The sequence below is a fragment of the Columba livia genome, chromosome 1 (assembly GCF_036013475.1).
Source record: "Columba livia isolate bColLiv1 breed racing homer chromosome 1, bColLiv1.pat.W.v2, whole genome shotgun sequence".
Taxonomy (NCBI): domain Eukaryota; kingdom Metazoa; phylum Chordata; class Aves; order Columbiformes; family Columbidae; genus Columba; species Columba livia.
Window position 1 is genome coordinate 190,229,583 of NC_088602.1, and position 24,714 is coordinate 190,254,296.

General features: G+C 41.9%; 1 protein-coding gene across 8 annotated transcripts in view; it reads left to right on the forward strand.

The window, feature by feature from the left end:
- PLXNB2 (plexin B2) overlaps positions 1-10,929 on the forward strand; it is a 258,438-nt gene extending 247,509 nt beyond the window's left edge. For all 8 annotated transcript variants that reach the window (XM_005514866.3, XM_065048907.1, XM_005514867.3 and 5 more), the window contains 6 exons: positions 1,756-1,916; positions 2,509-2,656; positions 3,173-3,237; positions 3,994-4,069; positions 6,112-6,186; positions 9,054-10,929. In XM_005514866.3, the coding sequence (XP_005514923.2) occupies positions 1,756-1,916; positions 2,509-2,656; positions 3,173-3,237; positions 3,994-4,069; positions 6,112-6,186; positions 9,054-9,158 (630 nt within the window). In that variant the 3' untranslated portion in view covers positions 9,159-10,929. The remainder of the gene's footprint in view (positions 1-1,755; positions 1,917-2,508; positions 2,657-3,172; positions 3,238-3,993; positions 4,070-6,111; positions 6,187-9,053) is intronic.
- The last annotated feature ends 13,785 nt before the right edge of the window (positions 10,930-24,714 follow it).

The window sequence follows — 24,714 nt, forward strand, 5'->3', positions numbered from 1 at the left end:
AATATTGGTTGGGTTTTCTTGTGAACCAAATACCTTATAAACTGCTACAAAGCCACATATTTCCCTGGTTTTGTTTGTGACCCATGCTGTGGTATAATATAGAAAACTAATCAAAGTGTTTTCAAATAATAGTAGTCTCTTTAGAGTATTTTTGGTGCTGATACTGCAGAATGGATCACAATCAAAATAATTTTGTGAAGCACTCCTCCTTGCAGAAAGAATTTAGGATAATGTGTTTAATGACCCTAAAGCCAGGCTCCTTGTGAAAATGAGGGTGATCTACCCTCAGCTAGGGCCATTTGTCTGGGTATGAAAGTGGATGTGAAGGACAGTCTGTGTATAGATGACAGGACAAATTGCCAGCAAGATGTAGCCAGCCCTTTTCTATTCCCAGTAGCCAGTTTATGGATTATTACCAGCCTGGAGATTTCCTAACTCGTATGGAGCTGGTGAGGTGTGATGGCTGGAACTACAACCACCCCTAGAACCCAAGGACTTTCAGTGTGTCCTTGCTGACAGCAGAGTGGCACAGGGCTCCTTGCCTTCTCGGTCCCTTCCCTGTTCTGGGTCTGGCAGCTGGAGTGACAGCGAGAAAGCAGATGCAGCCCTTGAAGCTGATGAAGAGTCTGGAGCACAAGTCATAACAAGGAGCAGATGATGGAATTTGGGCTGTTTTGCCTGGAGAAAAGGAAGTTGAGGGCAGACCTTCTCACTCTCTACAGCTACCTGAAAGGAAGTTGTATTGAGGTGGGTGTTGGTCTCTTCTCCCAAGTAGCAAGTGATAGGATGAGAGGAGATGGCCTCAAGTTGCGCCAGGAGAGGTTTAGATTGGATATTAAGAAAAGAAGTATTCACAGAAAAGGTTGTCAGGCATTGGAACAGGCTGCCCAGGTAAGTGATTGAGACACCATCCCTGGAGGTGTTTAAAAGATGTGTAGATGAGGTTCTTAGGGACATGGTTTAGTGACAGTGTTAGGTTAACAGTTGGATTTAATGATCTTGAGGGTCTCTTCCAACCAGAATGATTCTATGATTTCTAAATATGTCCGTAGGGCCAACCAGCTGAGCAGGGAAAAACTTCATGTGGCCTCAACAGGGTCATCTCTAAAACAAGGGGACATTCTCTGAGATCACAGTCTCTAAGGTCCAGGCAGATGCAGGAATCCAACCAAGCACACAGCCCTCCTGGGATACTTCACTCCTTGGGCTCGGTGGAGCTGGGCCAGACTGGCAGTCTGATGACAGATGGGTGCTTGCCCTTAAACAAAAGGTCAAGTGCTCATTGGTGCTTTTTCTTCTTAGTCTCTTTCTACAAATTGCATGGTGCTCTGGAGTCTGAGAAACTGGAGGTGGCAAGTGGCAAATCCATTAAAAAATGGCTAACAATTATTTTTTGTGCAAAACAACCCTGAAGTGTAAATGTATTGTATACTTAGCGACCAGTTTCTGCTTCTTTTGTCAAGCAGAAAGCACACCTTATTGTGCAAACAATAGAATAGTCGATGAAGTCACAACCTTTCAGGTTAGAACATAAAATTGTTCTCTTGAAGGCCTTTACTGTGTTGGCAGTTGGCAAGGCCACTGCACTAAGTTCCTTGTTTTTTGTCACCCGTTACCCTTAGCGCTCAGAATGAAGGCCATCAGTGACTGCAACTAGACTGGGCTGTTAGTGTTTAAAAGAATAAAATATTCTAGGGTGGCACTGAGTTCAGCCTGCAACACAAAAGTAATAGATTTTTTAAAATTTTCCTTCAGGGGACACTTCAGCAGTTTGTAGATAACTTCTTTCATAGTGTGCTCAATTCGAACCATGTGGTGCCACCAGCTGTGAAATACTTCTTTGACTTCCTTGATGAACAAGCAGAAAAACATGACATCAAGGATGAAGATACCATTCACATCTGGAAAACAAACAGGTACAGTATGAACAGAATAATAATTGCATTGCAGAGAAATGAGACTGTGATTCCCAAGTATGTACTGGCACTCTTAGCACAAATCAAAGTAAATTTCATTTATAATTCACCGAATCATTTTAACTGAGATAATATGTTTAGATGACCAAAAGGATTCCCCTAAGCCTAGAAGCTGCAGAAATGAAACTAGCCTACCTCTGGGGTTTTCGATGGCAGATTTACCGCTTTACTTTTTGTTTTGTTTTGCTTTTCTCTGAGAAGAGGAAAGCAAGAAGCAAATTGGACTAGATTTACCTGTCAAAGCACAAAATCTCGTAAATGCTACTCGGGTAGTTTCTCTAATCACACAGACATGTTCTCTTGCTGTTCTGGGGCACTCGAGGTTTTTCTCATATGAGTTTTTCTGTAAAAGCTTGGCTTTCAGGCATGGAAACCAGACACCAGATAGCTTGTATAAATGTTGACATAAAATTAAGCTTCACTGTTGTGAGGAGGCAAAAATGCAAAACCCATACTTAATTTCATGTGATGTACTTATTGTAGAATATTTATTGGGTAAAAAGGATTATTTATCTTCTTTCTTGCTTTACAGCCTGCCTCTTAGATTCTGGGTAAACATACTGAAAAATCCCCATTTCATCTTTGATGTTCATGTTCATGAAGTAGTGGATGCTTCCTTGTCAGTCATCGCACAGACTTTCATGGATGCTTGCACAAGAACAGAGCACAAATTAAGCAGAGTAAGTGATTTGCATTCTACATCTTGACTGCAGTCATGCCTGACAAGACAAAGGGCATCCTCATAGACAATACCCATTCTCTGAGGAGATACAGCCTTGATCATTTCTTTTTTGTTTTATAATGAAGTTAGCGTTTCACCACTTAACAGGTTGGTGAACATGTCAGTGTTACTGTGTCATCTGCCAATTGGTATTTATAAAAAGGAGAAAATACCAGCTTCTTTCATAAAAAGCAAGTTTAAGAACTGATTAATTCATGTCCATGAATAATATTTAGTATTATCTTGCACTGATATATTTGTAAAACTCAACAGTAATGCTGTGTGTAAACTTTATCCTTTTAAGACAAATCATCCCACCCATGTACCAAGGTAGATGTTAATAACAAGCATCCAAATGTTAATATCTGTAAAGCTCAAGTGCATGTCAATGTAAAGCTTAATCTTAGATTCTTGCCTTTTTGTTGCTTCCTACAAAATAAATCAACACAATTTCTCTCTTTTATAAATTTTTCAGGATTCTCCGAGTAATAAATTACTTTATGCAAAAGAAATCTTTAACTATAAGAAAATGGTGGAAGAGTAAGTATAGACTCTTTTCATGTTTATTTGGAGTTGGTAGGGCCTTAAGCCCATGTGAACTTACTCAGTAAGAGGAAAGGCAAATGCTGAGGCAGTCATAGTCAACTGTCAGTTGTTAAAAAATTTACACCTGAATGTTAAAATGTTCCCTTGGTAACGACGATGGCAGGGTTGAAATGGATCACCGTTATGACCCAGCCCGTGCTCATGTCTGTGCAGACAGATGGATAGATTGATGGATACATTTATTCAGGAGAAAAGATGATGCTGTTTTCCGTGGCAGTCGCTGTCACCCATACGATCTGTCTAACCAGTGCTGCACTTCCATAGCTCAGTCGAGATCAAATCCTGAAAACACTTTCACAAACACCTTTGTTTTCTTTTCCATCTCTGACTTCCCCCATTTACCGATTGGAAATTCTGTGAATACCGCAGAAGTTCTGCCACAGGACAAAACTCTTGCTAGCTGATGACTTCAAAAGTTTGAAGACCTAAAATAATCATCAGCTGCAATTATAAATAGATTTATTTCCTGTTGCTTGGCCCTGTACAATCAGGTGTGATTTGCTTCTGTTGCAAAGGCACTAATGACTGCTTGGAGACAGGATTACTGAAGGAATGATCGGTCTGTTGTGGCAGAACATCTCTTGCATTATTAGGAAGCTTGTTTAAAATAATTGCAAAGTCGCAATATGGAATTACTAGAAAGCCAGAGTGTATTTCACCTAATTGAAAGTTTGTTTTCATTTGTTGCAGTTACTACAAAGGTATTCGTCAGATGGTGCCAGTTAGTGACCAAGATATGAATACCCATCTAGCAGAGATTTCTCGGGTAAGAATAAATTTCATTTTCTTATCCTGAAATTAGAGCCAAGTATAGCACTGTTTTTCTTTGTCTTCTCTTTCTACCTCAACAAGCGGGTTTATTTTATGTGCAAACATCAAATGAGTTATTTCAGACGTCTTTGAAATACTCCTGCTTAGTGTAGTCATGCCTTTAGCCCTTTGAAGTGTTGATTATTGAATGGAACCAAGAATGGTTATCATCACTCGTCTGTCTGAGTGATGTAGGTGCCAGAGCAAAGTGTTTGGTTTTTTTCACACCTGTTGTGGAAAAATTATAGCGCTCTTGAATTGTGTTTTCTCTCCACAGCATATAGAGGATTTTTAGCATTGATCATACTGATAACAAGTATTATAATAATGGAATTCAGAGTGCTACCGCAGCAAAAATTAGGCTCCAGAAATGAACGACAAGGCACATACGTTAACTATAGCCCATTTCAGAGCTGTCTGTGTGAGGGCAATACCTCTGCTTTATGCTGCATGTGAGAAGATCACCATGTGCTCACGAAGAGGCACTTTTTCTTTTTTGCATTATAGGTGACTGGGGGTCACCTCTCACAGAGAAGAGCAAGGGGGGTGGTTACTAGCTGGAGAGTCTGGTTGGAGACCGGTGGAGCAAAGACACCACAAAATCTGCTTCAGTCTTCAAAGAGCCTGGTCTGCTCTGCAGCTCAGCTTAGCTAGAGCCTGGTCTGCTCTGCAGCTCAGCTTAGCTAGAGCAGGCTTCTGCCTCCGCAGCACTTTATTTAACTGAGAGAACCAGGAGAAGCCCTCACCAGTGTTAAAAGGTGTTATTTAGCATGAGCAAAGAGACAGTGTATTTACTGGCTGCTTTGCTCATTTGCTTAATTTAGTTGAAGAGTTCTAGAGCAAGGAGGATGTTTGGAGAATTTTTTGTGGTTTGTTTATTTCAGTGCCCTTAGGACCTAACATTTTGCAGATCAGCATTCTCATGAGAGCATTTCTATTTTCAGTCATTCACTTGAAACTCATCTGCAGTGACATTTCATTTTCCAGTTCACTTTATTTATTACATAAATTGAGATGTATATAAAATTAAAACATTTAGTGATTAAAAGTAAATTCAAAGTAATGTTTTAATATCAGCAGCACATGTTGTTCCTTTCTGTTTACATTCAAAATTATGATAAAAATTAATATGGAAGGATTGATCGAACATTGCAAATTTTGAACAGCTCTGGAAGTGACTTTTATAGAGCAAGGAAAGATGGATGTATCTGTGCTGTTTTATGCCTTGGGTAATCGTTTATGCCAGTAGCAATATTTTGCAATTCTTCATTTTCTTAACTAACTTGAAAGACTAAAGATGTTGCTAGAGATTTGAATCTTATGTGTTTGAATGAAAAACATCTGTTTAGACAGGTAGAGCACATTCACTAAATAAGTTAAACGTCAGAGGAGGAGGGAGGAAGAGGTAACTGAAGGGTTATTTCCTGCTCCATTTAAAGTCTTTTGTCTCTGTCTCTCTCTCTCCCCCCTTTCCATCTTTGTGATTCAGATGGCTTTTTCATAACGTACATGCGCTCGTGATCTTGATGGGTTACACCTTTGCTGAAGTGAGGTGTGAATAATTTCAAAGAGTTAAAAAGAGCTGGAGAAAGGATTTCAAACAGCCATGACAGTGAGAGAACCAATGTTTAATATCTCTACAATACGTAGATTGTACTCACTAAATGCTTTAGTTATACACACCCATGTTGTTAACAGATGTTTCAGCTGTAGTCTGTGGTTTGATGTTCACAGTTCAAAATACTTTCCACCTCCAGTGTTAGACTTGTGGACAGGCTGGAAAAACACCAGTGGGAAAGTCTTGATCTGAAAATCACCAAACAAAAGTTTTCTCACCCCTTTTTTCTGCCCCAACTGTCATTTAACAAAAGTTACAAGATGCAGAGTTTGCATTTGGAAATATTTTGTATTGTATCCAGCAGTCGTGCATGTGCGTAACTTTTAGCTGTCTGTGATCCTATTTTGACATGTTTGCTGCTCGCTTGTGTTGTTTAACAGGCACATACCGATTCCTTAAATACGCTTGTGGCTCTACACCAACTCTACCAGTACACTAACAAATACTATGATGAGGTAAGTTGCAGCTTCTATTTTTTAATAATATTAATGGTAAAAAGTTAGGAAGGCTAACATCAGTCTAAAGGAACAACTTCTGGAATTCCGTGGATAATCGGGTAAAATCAACGCTGAGCAGAAAGCTCTAACTTTGCAATTATACACCTTGCTTGGCAATTACAGTGGTCAAAGGTGTGTTCTTATAAATGAACAATTTCATAATGGGCTATCTGGTTTTGTTAGTGACAGTTTAAAAATCATTTCTCTTCAGTTCTACTATATTCAGTCCTAAGAATTAGGACTTAAGAATGTCACTGAGCAAGAAACACTCGTCAGAGCTGTATCAGGTTTCAAGCCAGTGCTTTTTTAATTAGGAACAACCCATTAAACTTGTTTTGTTTGTAGGAATGGAGCCGTCCCTTTTTTATTAGTTAAGATGCACTTATAACTGCCATGCCTGCTACCGTCCCTGTTTTGCTGTGCCAAATGAAGTGTCTGCCCAAGGTAAACCGAGGCAGAGTGACTGTTGAATATAGTCTGGTTCGAGAGGAGGCTCACAGATCCGGTCCAAAACATTTCTTAGGTTATTCAGGCCCTGTGGAAAGGGAGACAAAGAATATCCCAGTGTAGCTGGGCTATGGCTGTGGCTCTCCAAACTTAATCTGAAAACAAAAAGAGAGAAGGGAACTTTTATTCAAAGGTTTCCATGGAAATGAATGCCTCCAGAAAACTCTCAGAATTAAATCAAGGCAAGTAAGAGCAGATGCTGAATCAAAAAGGAGTGCAGCACATGTGAGCTCTCTTCGGTTTGTCTTGTGCCTCAGCACAGTTCGTGTTTTCACTTACATTTAGCACTAAAGGCAGCAAGTCTTGTCCTCAGCTCCACTGCAGCTGCTCTATACAGGAGCAGCCAGCCTGGCGCAGCTTTAAAACAGATGTTAACAGTGAAAATCAAATCACCCTGTGAGTCCTTGCGGTGGGGGTCGGCAGGGGAAGCAGCCAGAGGAATGCAGACCAGCCCCATGGCGCTGGTTCCGTCGCCCCCAGCGCTGCCCCAGCTGACGTGCATCGCATTCCTGCGGGCTGAACTCTTGCAGACCCACTCAGGGACCCTGGGTGACACGTGAACCACAAAGCCTCTGTCCCTGCACAGCCCTGTGTCCCTGGTTTCACAGGTGGTGGCAGGCGCAGCTGGAGTCACCGTGCTGTGGGATTCCCAGTGGCAGCCCAGCAAAGCCCAGTGCGCTGCTGCGGCTCTTCCCTTCGCGTACATCAGTGTATAACAACAAGGTGCATCCGATGAAAAGGCTGCTAATTCAGAGTTATGGAAATAATCTGTCAAGAACCATTCCGTAAAATTAATCGCGCTTATTTATTTTCCATGAAAATGTTTTAATTTGCATAAATTGGAACGTTTTGCAGCTGCCCTTGTCTTTATTACTGACGCAGTGATTCCCAGCATGCGCTGTACCTTCTGCATCTCTGCAGGGCTTGACAGTGACTAAGTGGGTACATTCTAATTGTCCACATTTATATGAAGGATATATTCACCAGCAGAGATAATCATGAATTATTTAGTCTAGATTTGAGGAGTTACAGCTAGATGTAATTGTTTAAATTAAGGGAACAATATCAAATTATATTAGGCTCAATTTAAATACTGTAGTAAGTGTTTATTAACTCTGTCTTGTAAAAATACTTTCACGCTTTAAAAACAAATCCATTAAAATAATTATTTCTTAATAAATTTGCTCCCGCGTTTGAAACTCAAATGTTATACCAGCTCTTCAAAGTGAAATTATTGGCTAGATTAATATTGACTGCATTAATCTCCATTGTCAATGATGTGCAAGTAATGAAAACCACAGGTAGTGACAGGCAAACTCTATTTCTCTAGTTCTTGTACTTGCAAGTTTATATCGTATTTAAACAGAGCTAAAGGTTTCTGCTTGATTACAGTGTCTGACTTTTATTAATAAAGCCAGTTCTAGAAAAGGAATGGTTTTGCCGTGTAACACATTCTTCTAATGGAGAAATCTAATAGTTGGTGGAAATGTTTCCCTAAAGGACGTTGGAAATGAAAACCTTTCGAAACCTTTGAAATTTGATCTTGAGGAGCCCTAAAAAACTCTATTTGAAGAAAAGCCTTCTCATAACAGTTGACCTTTTCTAGCTCTTGTTTCCAAATCCCTTATGTCTTAGAGTTGTACCTTCCTATATATATATATATTCTGTACAACAGAGGCTGCGTGTGGGATGCTGAGGGGCTCCTCTAATGAGCTCTTTGTTTCCTGAGCTACGTGGTGCTGGGCCAGAGTCCCGGCATTTCTTGGCGGGAGCCAAAGGGAAACTGCCAAAGCTCCCCAACGCTGTGGCCAGGCCATTTTCTTCCTCTTATTGGCCACAGACACCAGGGACCTGGTCTTGCTCTACCTTGTGCCTGTGCATGGACCACCCAGGAGCTTCTCACAACCACAGCTCCTGGGGATGGGCCTTAATTACTGCCGGTAAACAGCCCTTAAGCCTCGTAGGGTGCATTGTAAGTACAAGCACCGTTTCTCAAATAGCTACGAAGACGTTTTTCCCCCTGCCTGCTCCATCTTGGAATGTAGTATTTCACAAGATAAAGTACCACCTATTAATTTGCTTGAATCCCAGCATAATGGGAAACATTACAGCAACTTAGATAAAGTAACGGAGATGATCATTTTTATTGCTTTTGTGTAAAAATACAACACAGGGCCTACTAGATGGACTTTATCTTTTGTGCAGAGTAAATGCAAAGGACTCTTTACAACCAAAGCAGTATCAGACGCTTGGTCCAGGAACTATGTCGTATATTTTCAGCTAAATGATTCTAAACATTCTGTGTTTACTTCTTCCAGATTATAAATGCACTTGAAGAGGATCCAGCTGCGCAAAAAATGCAGCTTGCCTTCCGTTTACAGCAAATAGCAGCTGCATTAGAGAATAAAGTGACTGACCTTTGACTCAAAAGCCGCAATAAAGAAATCTGATCTGAAGATGTTCAAATTCATTCTTCCTGTTAAGGAAATAGTGTTCTATTTTTTAATGTATAATTACAACTTTAAATGAAAGATTTCATGTTTTTTTGATAGCAGAGGTGTAATGTAAAAAATTTTTACTGTAAATTATGCTTCTAATTAAAAGCTGTGTTGTGTGTAAATGAATCTTCTGTGGGAAAGAGAGTCCTTTGGTTGGGGCCAGGGTGGGGGGCGGAAGAGGAAGACCTATAGTTTCTTTAATTTAGTAGAATCTGTGTCATCAGCATTTAGGATTCATTATGCAATTAAATTCAATACTATAGCATCCATTCTACGTTAAGCAATATTTCTACTAGGAAAACAATAACATAGAGACACATGCAATATCCCCTTTTATTTTGATAACTGGAAATTGACTTCCATACAGTTCTAAATCTTAGTCTATGCTCATAACAAACATCGTGAATAATGTGTTTGATTTCCCTGCAAGATCTGAGAATGGGATTTGCTACCACACACGGTTCTTAATTTAATTATATATGTCCATGGTGATGCACAGTACTGCACCCACCACAGTTGGCTGTGACAGAAATAAGAGTAATGTCCATGTAGGAGGGTTCTACTTGGTTCAGAAATCACTGCAAAGAAAGAATTAGTCCTTAAAACTTTACAACTCTTTGTTATTATTGTGAGTTTTATGATATATGCTAATGTGCCTTACTTGTACTAATTCTGTGAATCTGATGAATGGTTTTGTAAAAAGAAGCGGATCAGAAAAAGAAATATTTATGTGCTATTGAATGACTTTTGTGTGAAAAACATGACCAGCAGAATGCTTGTAATTAGCTGCTTGCCGAGAGTGTGCTGTTTAACATGATTTGATTATGTATAGTATCTTATTTTAGAATGGTTCTGATGATTTTTTAATTTGAATCTTGGAACTGTCCTAGAAATACCATCACTTGTTTTTATTGTATTTGTGATGTAAAATACTAGTATGATATTGGAAAAATCATATACCCGTCTAGTGGAAACCACTCAGTCAGTTTTGAGCCTTGGAATGCTGCATTTGGTTGAACACACACTGTAACCCATAGCAAAGAAAACGGAAATAACTTGTTAGAAAGTGTGTGTTTACAATATAGGTAAGCTCCATACAAATCAAAAAGTTAGGTACGTCTCCTTAAATTGCTGTATTGCACATCAGAAAACTTTATTCCTCTTTGTCTCGCAAGCTTTTGGCAGTAAAGTAGCATTTTAATGAAGCGCTGCCATCTGTACTCCTTCGTTCATTGTCCTGCCAAGCGCCCGGACTCTGCTGATTCTCAGCAAGCTAACGCGCTGTCTGCTGCCCGACCTCCCTGCCCGGTAGGCTGCCATGCAGTGACTTCTACTGTTTGTTGATATATTTTTCCCCCCCTTTTTGAAAATGTTCCTAGTAATTGTCAGTGGGCCTTACCTTCAGTTTCTGAAAAGCCTCACCAGAACTGGGTTCCTGCCCAGTACGCTGGGAGGAGTTTTTTCGTTTGTTCTGTACTCAACTTCTTGCATTTATGTATAACCATTCCTGAACCTGCCTGGGCTATAAGTTATTTTACACTGCTTAGGACCGAGGTACATGACTTCTACATAAAGGTGCTTTGCCAGCTACTCCTTCATCAACAGAGGCATCCTAATTTCATGGCTAATCTGTTTCTTTGTCATTATTTGTGAATCCTGTTAATTGTAAATCAAATACAACGTTGTTTTTTTTCCACCAAGTGTCACGGGATCTTTACTGAAACGGGGGGCTGGGGGCGGAAAGCGGTTTGTAATGCTTCCTCGGGGGGATAGAGCAGCAGTGTCCGCCAGTCTGCGGTTGGAAATGGAGGAGCAGAGCACGTCCTGCAGATGGTGTGCCTGACACCATGACCTTTCTATGGGCATTTGCTCTGAAAAATGAGAGTACTCTTGAGAAGAAAGGATGTAGCGCAACATCCCGTAGCAAGGTCTTGCCTGATGAAAATCTGTCTTGGGACCTGAAAGTGCATTAAAATGCAGGCTCAGCAGCGTCTCTCCAGAGAGATCAGAAAGCCCGGCTTGAGCAAGTAAGAGCAGAGGGAACATTATGTGTCCCCCACCATCAGTGTCTTGATGCAGAGCAGCTGCTGTGGGCTGTGGCAATGCTGCAGCAGGACCTTTCTTACCTGTTAGACAAGCATGAATGTTTGCCCGATTGTGTCAGGTTGTGATGGGTCCACTGGTCGCTCTTTGGTGCCCTTTTTTCCCACCCTGGGAAATGCACAGGCCACAGGCAGATAACCGTGAGCAGCTGCAGCTACAAAGGAGACTTAATGCCAGTTCTTCAGTTTCTCCAAGTCTCCTCTCAGAGGAGTTTAAATTTGAATTGAAGAACTGAGCTGGTTTATTTTCTTATTTCCCCTTTTGGCTGAGCTCCTTCAGTGCCTTTTTTTTTTTCCACTCTGGTGCTCTGTTTTGTCCAGGCCTAGGTTTTGGCTTCAGTTTCCCTACGTTTTAGCAATCTGATTCTTAAAGGCTTCATGCTCCTTCTTTGGTTTCTGCTGCTCCTGCCATCTGGTTCATCTGCAAGATAAAAGAAAAAAGCTCACTGGGGGTCTCCCTCCTTTTCATCCCCTCTGCAGCCCCTCCAAGGGGCACTCCTTTGAGCACAAGAACCTTCTCTCTGCATAATAGGAGCCACTCTACCCCACAGCAGCAGCTGCGCACAGAACACCCTGGCTTGGACGCCTCCCAGCGCGGTTCAGAGGTGGGTGCCGGCTGTCAACCACCAGCAGCAGCTCTGAATCACACTGCTGATCGCAGCCTCGCCAAAGGGTTTACTGCTTGTTTCCCCACCAGCAAACAAGTAGAGATCTCAGATAACAGGACAAGGTCCTTGCCTGATACAGAGTAACTTGCCCAACTGAACTGGAATTTGTTTTTTTGTCTCTGGCCAGGAATCTACTCCGTATTCCTCACTGAGACGTTTCTCTCTGACTCCTTATCAGATCCTTTTGCCACTCTATATAAAGCTATAGCTTTATAGACAAGTAGTTATGGGCAGAGGGGACCTTGGGCATATGGAAGGCATAGTGCTTCCTCAAGGTGGTTTCTGTGATCAGTCTGTTACAGCCGGACTGGAGCCTCCCCTTCTGCAGGCTGCTGTGCTGGACACATGCTTCTCAGCCTGCTCGGGCTGAGCTGTGCTTACGCTCCAAGACTGGCTCTTCTGGCAACTCTTTGAAGACCCGCAGAGTCATCACTATAGACAAAAACACACAGAGAGTTCAGAAAGTCAAGCTGGAATTCATCCGTTCTCATAAGTTCTCACACTGCCATAACATGTGAGGATTTTTAGCCAGCTGCAAGCTCCAAGTTTGAATTTCGACTGTTCTGGACTTACCAGCACTGATGAGATTTTTGTGGCCACTCCTTCCCTGTTCCAGGTTCTCAAGCCGTGTTAGTAACGCAACTGTTTTCTATCATATTATGCCCTGGTATCATGCAACTGCATGGCCTAAAACAAACCTCTGAATGGGATCCAGAAACATTTATTTCACATGCTTCCTGTGGCTGCAAGACCTCAATTTATCCTGATAAATTAATATTGTAGTCAGGTTTCCATTTGCACCTAAGCATGTGACGTAACAGTTCTCTGAGGTCTTCCTCTCTAAGGAATTTCAGTTTTGAGGAAAGATTGCCTTCTCTTAAGACTTTTTCCAAGTCTGTTGTCTTCTCAGAAACAAGCTTATGGGGAAAGTTGTTTGTTTTTTGCAGGTTTTTTTTGTTTGTTTTCTTTTTTCTTCCTCTGTCTAGAGAGGTTGTGGAGTCTCCTACTCTGGAGACATTCAAAACCCGACTGGACGCCTTCCTGTGTAACCTCATCTAGGTGTTCCTGCTCTGGCAGGGGGATTGGACTGGATGATCTTTTGAGGTCCCTTCCAATCCCTAACATTCTGTGATTCTGTGATAACCTGTCAGAGCAGTGAGACAGTCAACTTCAGAAGTTTAAAGGAGGATGTCTGGTTGCCATTCTCCTACCAGCCACTGGCAAGTCCTGTGTAATTCTGCTTTACACTCGGGTGGAAATTTGGCACTTCGAGTCACTAGAGTGACTCGACCACAGCACTGTGGTCCTTGTGACTTTCTTTCACCCTTCATTCCCAGCTCAAGGCAGCCAAGCTCAGCTCCTGAAGCTTTCCAGCCTCCCCATTGCACAAGCTCCTCTCAGAGGTTTGCTTTGCGGGGAGCATGGGATTCTCCAGAGAAGGAACAACAGCAGCAAACAAGCTAAAATGATCAGTGATTTTGTTTTCTTAGGTCTGTGCTTACCTAGTCTTTGTTTCTGTCTTTCTTATTTTCAGAGACACTCTTTCAGTTGATGAATTATTAACTTGAAAGGTGGATTTGTAGACTAGAGTTGGTCTTTTGGCCTTCCTCTTTTTGTCTTCATGGGGCCTAAAAATGATGGTGGAAGCCTTGATGTTTGATGATCCTTGCAGAAGAGAAGGGAGTCTTTCCAGACCCACAGTTATCAGGAAGTTTTTATGGGTTTTATTTTCTACAAATTATGTCCTTGTATGGCTCAGTGGCAAGGAGCATTTCTCTGTCCATTAGAGATGAAAGCGGTGTCTGCTCCCCAGACTTGTGACAACCATCCGTGCCAAGTAATGTCGCTGCCGCTGTACCCGTCCTCCGGGGCTGACTTTGGTCTTGCCTGCGCATATTGCTGGATGTCTGTCCCAAAGAGGACAAAATCTTACTGTCGTTCATAGCCAAGCAATCAAAAGCTATTTCATTTACCCGAGTATTCCTGTTTCTTTGCTGCTTTTCAGATAATTGCCATTTGAACCAGAAGAGAGTTTGAGTGCTTTGCTTCATTTTTTAAAGCTTTTAAAGCACCTATGTGTCTTAACAGATTGAACGCTTCAGAAAGAAACTATTTCTTCAGTGGGACAGAGGACAATAGTGTTCATACAGCTGTGTATGGCTCATCTTAAAAGGAAAGGTTCCCACCATGAACCACACACTGTGTTTTTGAAATCCTGTATTCAGTACTCTAATTCTGAACAATGTTTTGGCTTATTTAATTCTCCTCAAAATTGAATGTTGAACAAAACTCTCCTTTTTTTTTTTTTTTTTTCTTTTTTCCTTTTAATCTACTGTAAGAAGAAAGGACTGAAACTAAAAATGTATTCCTTTGATACCCTTAATCTTTCCTCTCCTGTGGCTATGCTCCTATTCAGTAAGAGATCATACTTGCTAGTGGCATAGCCTGGATGCCAATCCATGGGATATAAAACAAACTGAAATCCATGTTTCCTGCAGCTGCATCTGGGTCCATAGCAATGCTCACAATTCTAAAACTGCCTCCAGGATGTTATTTGGAATTTTGTTACTGTGGGTCTGGCTGGTTTCCTCGTCCTCCTTCATGTGATCGTGTGGGTTTTCACCTTGTGTTTCAGTGGCACTTGCTGGACCACAATGCTACATTCCTCTGAAAGCCCAAGGAAGGAAACAATCGCTGTCTGGATTAGTCATGCACTTTTCATCCTCAAAATACCCCATGGGCACTCAGGCCCTCCCAGGCTCAGCTCACTGGAAAATGATAGAAGTGGATTTTTTATGCTAGAGTGTCTGCCTTACCGAAATACAAAACATTTCCATCTGTCTAAACTAAGTCATGTTTGTTTTGTTAATAAAAACCTGCTGATTACGTACAATGCTATTCCCATCTGATGTACAAATGGCCCAAGTTGATCTAAGCTCTACCTAAAGTGTGTAGCACCCTCTACCCTAGACTGGCAGCTGCACCATGCCAGCCCAAGACTAGAAGGCAACACAGACATCAACAACATTTAACCTTGACATGAGGATAAATACCCACATCTTTTTTGCGTGATCTGGGTATTAACCTCATCGCTGCTGTTAGTGAACTGAGGCTTGTCTCGTGAGGCTGCTATATGGTTATGATATCCAGAAGGCCCACAATGAGGCCTTAAAATCCAGCTAAGAGAACAGAAAGACCACCAGCAGTTTCAGCAGCAGCAGGTCTAACATCCTTCATTCTGCTCAGACATCAATATATGTTCTATCCTTTATTTTTAACATGGTCTTATCTTGCTTTCCGTGTGCACTTCAAGCACTTGCAAGCCTGTATTTGTATTCTGGCACATACTGCACAGGATGAGATCATCCATCTGGGTTTTGTGCTATTTTGGAGCTACAGGTTTGGTATTTCATAGGGTCATACCCTGGTGCACTTACCCCTATTACAATAATATTCCGTAGAGAGTTGTGTCAAGTTATGTTTTTGCTCACCGTGTGTGAAGATTCATATGCTGATTACTTTGACCTGACTATCTATAGTAAGAGCCCGTAACTGCCCAAGTGCTATTACGAGTTTTGATTTAGGTTATGGTTGTGATTTTATCTTTCTTTCCAGCAAAAGGAAGATTAGAAACTCTTTGTTTGCCATTTAACTGGAAAATGCTAATTGTTTAGCTGCATCTCTGAGAGAAGAGAGGATAAAGGGGAGGTGATGTCCTTTCCCTGGGAGGTGGTTTTGGACAATTCTTTACTGAAGTTAACTAAGACAGCGACGACACTGTCTTAGTGCAGTGAGCACAGCTGTAACTCACAGACTTAAGTTTCTTTGTGGTTAATCATTCATGTGGATTAGCAGGGCAAGCTTTTTAATACAGAGCTTGAATTTAATTTCAATCTGCGCTGTCCATCATTGTCTCTATTGCTTTTTTGAGATGACAGCATACACAATGTATCTAAGATTAGATTCTGACTTTAAATATTTAGCGTCTGAATCACATCCATTTGTACTTCATTTCAAGGTTGATGCAACGTGGCAGGACACACATTCTCCAGTAGTTAAAACTCACAAATCAAAGGAGTGCTGAATTATTCATTTTAAACTTTTAAGCAACTTCTCTTTGTGGGCCTGGACCCAAGTGCTGCTGGGGGTGAACTGCAGGATGGCCAGCAGGGCTGCAGCCTTGCCAAGCTTTGAGGGAGGAGATGGCTGCCCCCATAGGCATTTAGCCCTCAAGACTAGAAAGAGCAGCTCCAAGCGATGGCTGCTGTAAGAGCAACCCCCAGGCTACTTCTCTGCCCAGGTGGGACCACTATGAATACACCATTTTCTGCCTTGCTGGCATGCAGGAAACCAAAAGGCAGGGTAACTAGCAGGTGGCAAACTGGGAAGATGCCTCCAAGATCTCCATCCTCTTTCAGCTGCCAAGGATCTGAGCCTGACATGAAGTGCACCAGGGCATGGTGCAGGCAGCATTGCTCACCCGAGTCTGCTCCAGCACTCAAACAGCAAAAGTGCACCTCTGGGGCTGGCCATGCACGTGGCACAATAAGCAGACCTTGGTCAAGCGTGGTCCATCGATCTATGTCCAGTGCTGCAGCAGCAGAGCTGGCACCAAGACTCACTGCTGTGCCCAGGTACCCCTCATAGCGCCCTCAGCTCCTGGGTATGGGTCTGGAGACCCATACCCTGGTTCAGAGTATAGAAAGTCAGAACAACGCTAAGATGAATAAAGAAACCTCAAAGTTCAAAATTAACTCTGAACTCTGGAGGTATAAAGACAACCTAAAAAACATCTTGGAAACAACCCAGTTTGCACCTATTCTTTGCAGTTACCAGCAGCTCTGAGAAACACTGGTCCGTATGTCAATAGCTGAAACTCTGTAGTGCATAAACAGATCATTTGTGAAATATCTGCTCTTTTACAGCTCTGACCATTGTGGTGCTCCTGCAGAAATGTTGAAAAGGCACATGTTAAACTTTTAAGGAAATACAAGTTTCCTGCCCCTTTGAGACCTTTTTAGCTTCATTGATGAAAGGCTGCACCACAGAGCTAAGTCACATTCACAGCCACATTACGCACCACAAGAGCTGAATTTCATAGTTGCCTTTTTCTTTCCCCCGATCTTCACAGTGACTCTTCTCTGTTTACAAGCTTCTTCATAGAGGCTGATGTAAATAGATCTTTTATTCCAGCAGTGTATAGTTGGGCTCTGTTATGGGCTATCTATATGCACAAAAAATTACATATCAGTTCTTGATAACAAATACAGATACTTTAAATTCTCAGTGGCACTTCTCTCTGATTCGTTTTGCCTTGTTTTTGTTTCTTTTAATGAGTTGCTTGTTGCTTTTTTGTTGTTGTTGTTGTTGTTTTTTTTACTAAAGGAAATTCCTTTACTAAGGAAATTTTAGCCTTACAAGCCTGCATATTTTATTGTTGCAAATGGGATTGACTTCTGTTCTCATTAGTACTAGAGGGCATTTTGCTTGGATCTAAGATCCAAGAATGTGACACAGTGCAGTTTTAGACACTATTCATTAGGCTAAAAAACTATTTGATTGCATGGTAAACCAGACCGTTTTTTTCTTTAAAGTTCATTTAAAATATTTCACATAACTAGCAACACAATCTTTTTCACCACCATTTATTGTTCAAAACAGGGAAGAAGCCAAATTCTATTGTGTGAATGTGGACATTATGATACTCAAGAATGATCTTGCTTGTGTCTCTCTGTCAGCCATGTCACCCACACCTGTAATGAGAAAATAAATGGGCCCAAATTGCTAAGCAATGAAGCAGCTGGTGAATGGATCGAATCAGGTCCATCTGCATTCCCTTATCTTTTCAACATGGTCTTAATATTAACATAGTTGGAACACTGATCTGGCTATTACTATGCTGTAAATGTTGCTCCTGCTGACCCTGGATCCACCAGAGAGTATGTGAGGTGCCGAGTTATTTAAAAGGACTCCAGAGCTCTCCTGCAATCTCCAGGTGATGAAAATCAATTACATTTGCTCTAAAATCAATACAATTAGTGCTTTAACATGATCAGCATGAGAGAGGAAACTGGAGGTTGATGCCGGTGGCTACGGTGGGAGAGAAGGGAGACAAGCAGATCACACGTCAGGTCGGTACCCTTGTCCTTGTCCCAGCTCTGCAAAGGGAGGGCTGGTGCACCCTGGGCCTGGTCATTAGATGTGGTGATTACCATGTGGGATCATTCCTGTCTTCATCCTAAAATCACTGAAATGTTTTACAAATGTTAATTAAGCCCTGTGAGGTGGCATCCTGTTTCTGTTGACGCAAGTAAAACCAAACAAACTTACAGAAAGCCCACCAAAGCCCACTCACCTAATGTTAGATAACAAATTAATGGCACAGCTGGGAATAAAACTTAAGGTTCAAGATCTTTGGCCCCCAACTCTAACTTGCTGGCAGCGCCCCACGTACAGAACAATGAAAATTGATCCAGTTTAATGGCGATTTCCAAGCTGACAATTTTCCAGGGCTTTGTAGAGAAAAAAAATCATATGCAAGGTTGGGACAATAAAAATCTGACTGGCAAAGGTTATCTGTGTTTGAAATCATAGAATTATAGAATGGTTTGGGTTGGAAGGGACCTAAAGATCATCTGGTTCCTACCCCCCATGGGCAGGGACACCTTCCACTAGACCAGGTTACTCAAAGTCCCATCCAACCTGGCCTTGAAAATCTATCACTCACAGAAAAACTCCTCATATTTGTTGAGGAATTTATGGAAGAAGTCTGCCCAAAATGCAGACTGAAAACTATGGGCTTTCAGCATCTACGAAGGGGAGCGGTAAGTCTGGGTTTTTAGTGTTTCTGAGCATGTGGTCTGGCCCATCCTATAATTGTGGGCAGCATCTGCAACTGCCTAAGATGTCCTCATTGGTGTGGACGTACATGTATAGGTGATGTGTACTCCCAGGGGATGGGACCTGTGGCACAGAGCTCAGTGCCACCTGAGGACAGAGGCAGCTCACCTCTGGCCACATCTGCAGCCCCACTGCAGTCCCCAGGCCATGGCTGCCCTGTTCTCCTCACTAAGCTGACGTTTAACCAGACTGGGCACCCCTGGGTTGGTTCCAGAATGAAATATAAGATGTTAGAAAAAAGCAATACAACTCATACGAAGAATTATATAGTATTTTAAAGATTTTTCCCCCTTTAAATAATCTAAAATGTCATTTAACATGGGCAAGGAAATTTGATTTTACAGATACATAAATATATATGTAAGCATATATGTGAGCAGGGAGTGTTGTATAACTATATTTAACACAGCATGCCTTTAATAAAGCTTTCCTGTGGAAAACTCCCAGGGATTTTTAATCCAAGCAGCTAACCATAAACTTTTCCCTATAACAGTAAATTATGACGATTTTGCCCAAGGCTTTATAATTCCTGAGTTTTGCTCTCTGTTTTGAATTAGATTGTGATGATCAGTATTAATAGTCCCTGATCAGATATGGTCACTGTAAAACCAAGATGAAATCCTCTTTGCCTCTGAATTTTACTGCAAATGTGAACATCTATCAACAGTTATTCAAGACATAAATGAGAAAGAGAACAGCTATTATATATCATGAAAGAGCTTAGTTAAAATTTAACCTCCAAGTCATGTATCTAGAATAGTTTCCAGAAGCAAAAGTAGACTTTATGTTATTGCAGGAAAGATGGTAAAATCTGTCAACATTGTCATCAACATAAACCCTATCCACTCCTAACTATACTGGAGAGTAAGAAAGTATAATTTTTCCTTTGGGTGATCATAGCTTTTTTACACTAATTCTCAGCCATACTCTCATGACAGTCTTTCTGTCTCCAGCTGTTGCTGTTTAGAATACAAAAATTTCCTAACAATCTATTTACAAGCACCAGCAATATAGCCCCAAACAGCCAAAACTCTGCTGCTGCGCAGCCACATGAAACAGCTGCCACCCCGTGCAGGGGCTGCCCAGGACCGGTCACGATCTGCACACCCAGGACTTCGCTTCCTGGACTGACTTTCATGCTGATCTAAAGTTTGCCAGTCTGACAATAATAATCTCAAAACCTTTTGGCTGTGCTCTTTGATGTGGCACATAAATGCATGTGCAAGGCATGGCAGAAAAGGTGTTTGTCCAAAAGAGCTGGCAAGGCCAGGGGGAATCTTTCAACAAAACATTGATTAAAACAATAGTTTAGCTGTTTGAATATAAAGCAGTCTCAGAGAGAGGTGAATAATTTTTCAAACAGTGCACAGAGCTACTGGGGGCAGGAGGAAAAAGGAAACATGAATTTTTAAAGCAGATTTTGTACACCTCAAGTCACACACGTTCATCATTGGAATCAGTATGAGGAGCTTGCTTCTCTAAAGACCCTTCAGAGTTGGGGCACATCATGTTTCTCATCTTGTCCCCTCAGGGATGACTTACTACAAGAGGATAATTTTGTCCAGTCACACACCTACCAAGCCAGTGTCTCTGTGGGGCACCTCAGGTGTCCCACCCCTGTTTCTCAGTGCACCTCACACTCACTCCTTTGTACCATCTTTGTAGGTCACCATGTTGGTGCATCAAGCCAGTGACATGAGAGAAGACAACCTCTGGTAGCTATTTCCTCCAGTCCTATGTCATAGCTATGGTGAAAGCAAAAACCTCCTCCTCTTTCTCTGGCAGAGAACTCCTGAAGACCAGACAGGAGAAGGACACCTGGGCACTGGACTGCCACTAGTGCCCAACAGCCCAGCTCCTGCCTCCTCCACCATCCGCCCTAGCACAGATGTGTGTCCACAGCTCCAACTATCAGCAGGTAAAGAGAGTTAAACCCAGAGATGCCATCTCCCATGTTCAAAATAGGTTTGCCTGAACACTGTGTTCAACCATCAGTGTCCCAGGAGGTACAAATGCTGTTAGGGTGGCCAGTTTGAGCAACTGCTTCTGGAACTAGGGGAAAAAAAAGGAAAGAGAAAAGTGTGAAACAGAGGGGTGACACCATTTACTCCTGGGCCCTAAACCTTGCAATGTCCTCAATCTTTTCTAGGTGTTCTCTAAAACCAAAGGCCTCACTTCTCAGTTCCAGCAACTGGAGCTTTAAGAAAGCACAAAGCATCCTGAGGCTCAGGATGCAGCCCAATGTGGTGGTGACAAGCCTGGTCTCCAGCTCAGAGGAGCAGAATGGTTTCATTTGTTGCCCTCCCCTTTGCTTTCTCATGTTCCCTTCTCAGCCAGGAGAAAAGCAAAGGCTTTTGTCAGGGACTGCCACACTAAAGCATGCCCAGAAACCAAAAAGCCTGCAGGTGCTCTTGTATCTATTTCTTCCTCCGAGTGTTTGCATTTGAAAGCAATAATAGAAAAGAGACCTTAAGTGAGCACAAGTTCCTGCACTATCTTATACCCTAAAATCACCATGTTCTCTTTCTGGAATTTTCTTCTGATGTTAATCACTTCATCAGCTCCATTTGCAGAAGATTGCCACAATTTCCAGCAAAACTTTGGACTCTTTCACTGAACTTTTGGAAGTGAGTTTTTCTAGCATTATTTATTGTGACTTCTCCCTTGTTTCCTCAACAGCTTCTAACCTATAACACCCATCATCTCTTCTTCACCCCACCCAATCACCCTACATATCTCACCTACTCTCACACAAAGTCTATTTACCTCCTGCACCCTGATTATCTTATGCCTCTTGGACCTACTAGGCACCACCCATTTCACAGGATTATGGGATAATTCAGGTTGGAAAGGGCTTCAGGAAAGAATTATCTGTTTCTACTAAGAAGTTGTTGGACCTCATGTAGAGTACCGTATCTGGTATGTCTGTCCCAATCAGTACAAGAAAGGTATTGATCAACTGGAACATGTTCAGGGTAGGGCCGTGGTTTATTTGGGTGCTGGAGCATGTGCCCTGGGAGGGGAGACAGGAGGAGATGGGCTTGTCCAGCCTGGCTTCAGGCACACCCAACGGCAGCCCCCAGTGCTTAACAAGCCATCAGGAACACGGAGCCAGGCTCTTCATAGTGGGGCACAGCAGGAGGACAACAGGCAGCAGGCATGGGCAAACGCCTGTTTCATGGACGTCCAGGATGAGCTTGTGGCCAGAAGGACATGTAATTTTGTTTGTATGGTGCTCCCTGGCACTGTTTAGAAAATCAAAATATTCCTTTTTAAGTCTATAAATCTATACATGTTAATGTAAAAATATCTGTTACTAACATGTTACATCAGCCATCTGAACGCCCCCCCCCCCCCCCCCCAGCCAGTAACAGCATCAAAGACTTTCTTTCCGCTGTTATTAGGCATATTATTTACAATAGCAAAGAAGACCACAGAGAGAGTTAAAAAGATATTTGCCATCGCTCATTAGCAATGTCAACACTGTCTCTTGGGTAAAAGGATCTTTGGGTAAAAGGGTAAAAACTTCCATCTGGAAGGTCTGAAAGTCTCTCAGAGTTTTTGTTCCCAAAGGTTTTGGTGTTGGATTCCTCTGTTGTGGGGGGAGGGTGTCTGTACATCAGTTTCTCTTACTGGAGGCAGGATCTGTTTTGTGAGTTCTCTGTTTTCCTCTCTTTTGCAAAGGGGCAGTTACAAGTCATTCACTCTACGTTGTTTATAATTTTCTGTTATTTCAGAATCATTTTCAAAACACTTTGATTTTCTTTTCAGCTGTGAAAGAATAATCCAAGACCAAACATGTTATTCTTTGAAATTAACTCAGTCGCTAAAGCTGGTTTCCCTATAAATTATACTGAAGTAGATGATTAAGAACTCTTCTCTACAAATAATGTTTCATGCAATACAGCTGTAATGAGACCACAGTCTTATTATTTAAATGGATGAACATTTTTATTAACTGCAAAGTCACTTCTGGCATGCTCTATATTTAATACTTAACGAGACTTTGATATCACAATAGTGGTTTCACACATGGTTAGGGAGGTTAAGTCCAAAGGCTGGCTACTGGTTGACTCTGGCCTTCATGTTCCTCTGGTGCACCAATTAAACCTAAAGGACAAGCTTACCAAGAACCTGAACTGGAAGTTAGTTGCCAGATACTCACTGTTTTCATCACCTGTGCAGAGCAGATTCAGGGTTATTTGGCCCTGGTGGATTTCTGATGTCCTTTAAAGAGGAAAAGGCCCACCTTGAATGGTAGTCACCCACACACAGATGCAAGTAGATGAAAGAAAAAAAAAGGAATATAACAAATACATAAATAAAATTAAGACTGTAATGAAACAACACAGAATACGTAAAGTGAAATATTTTGCCTTTGTTACATGTTCTATATACGAAAGTCAATGAAAATTAAGTTCTAAAGAGTCTTCTTTCTTAGCCAGCACAAGGCAAGAACAGAGCATTTATGAAAACCTCCTACCCCACAAAGTTACTCTCCAGCACTGGGCAAGCAACAGCCCAGCAAGCCAGGAGAAACAGGTCAGAGGGATCCAGAATGACATCCCCAGGGAACACCATGAAGAACAGCCTGCTTGGGAGACACATGTGGGAAACAGTGCAGCTGTGGGATTCGGGAGGTTTTAAACATAGTAAGTTCCACTAAGAGACACTTGGCTTCTCTATTTCTCTAGCAGAAATTTGAATTGAAGACATGTGGTAGGTGCTGGGGTGTCTTCAACAAACTGATATTGTTTTAAGTGTGCTGCAACTATTTGTGACATCTCCTTTTCTCTGAGGCCTAGTAAAATAGTTCTTCTATTATCTGCTACTCTGAATTGTTACAAAGAACCCCTAGGATGGGCACTTGTGTGGTCTATCATCTGAAGACACGTTATTCATTTGAGTACAGCCAGATGTCCCTATGGTGGTGGCACTAGTTTGAACGTGCATGCAGCATGGCACCATGCCCAACCCACCCTGTCCTACTTCTCAGCATTACTTTCTCTCATTACTGCTCTGAGCTAGGTATGCTGCTTTTGGTGCTGGGCTTGCTGTGGCAACAGACTGTGAAATACAGCCTAGCCAAAGCTGTATGTGCAATTGTACAACAGGGATACACCCAGAAGCACTTTCATTGTTTGCCTCCAAACTGTGGTACCTTAGAGGTTGGCAGACAATTGTGGTTTGAATGTCCCACATTAGAAAACAGTCAAAGAGAAAGAAAACTGCCTGACAGTACAAGAGTGCTGGACTGAGAGTCAGATATTTGCTGTGTTTTCATGTACTGACACCAGAGAACCATAACTATACCCATGAAGGAGCTATGTGGTGATCCCAACATGTGATTCTTAGAGAGGTGGTGTCTCCTCTCCTCCTTTAGAGAGGGATATGACCAGACTGGAGTGGAGAAGGAGAGGCCTTCCTAGTAGATAATTTTAAACCTTGCTGATTGATTGAAGGAGGAGTGTGAAGTCTTTAGACTGGCACCTTTTCCTTGACTTTGACCTTACAGAGAACCAGGGGCCCATCAGCAATATCCTACTCAGAAAGGAACTTTCTCACATTTCTATGCTTTGTTACTTAGTTTTGTGAAGATGTCTTTTTCTCCTATCAAGTTCTCCAGCTTAGTGCACATGAGAGGGAAAAGATGATATGGCCCTGAGGGAGCTGCACTCCACAGTAGTTAGCTGAAGGCTAACTGTGGTATTTGGAAGGCCAAGAAGTCCTACATGACACAGGTTGTTGTGCAGGAGAAGAGAACTTACTAAACTTCTGAACAAAACTTTTTTTTTATGATAAGTGTGATGA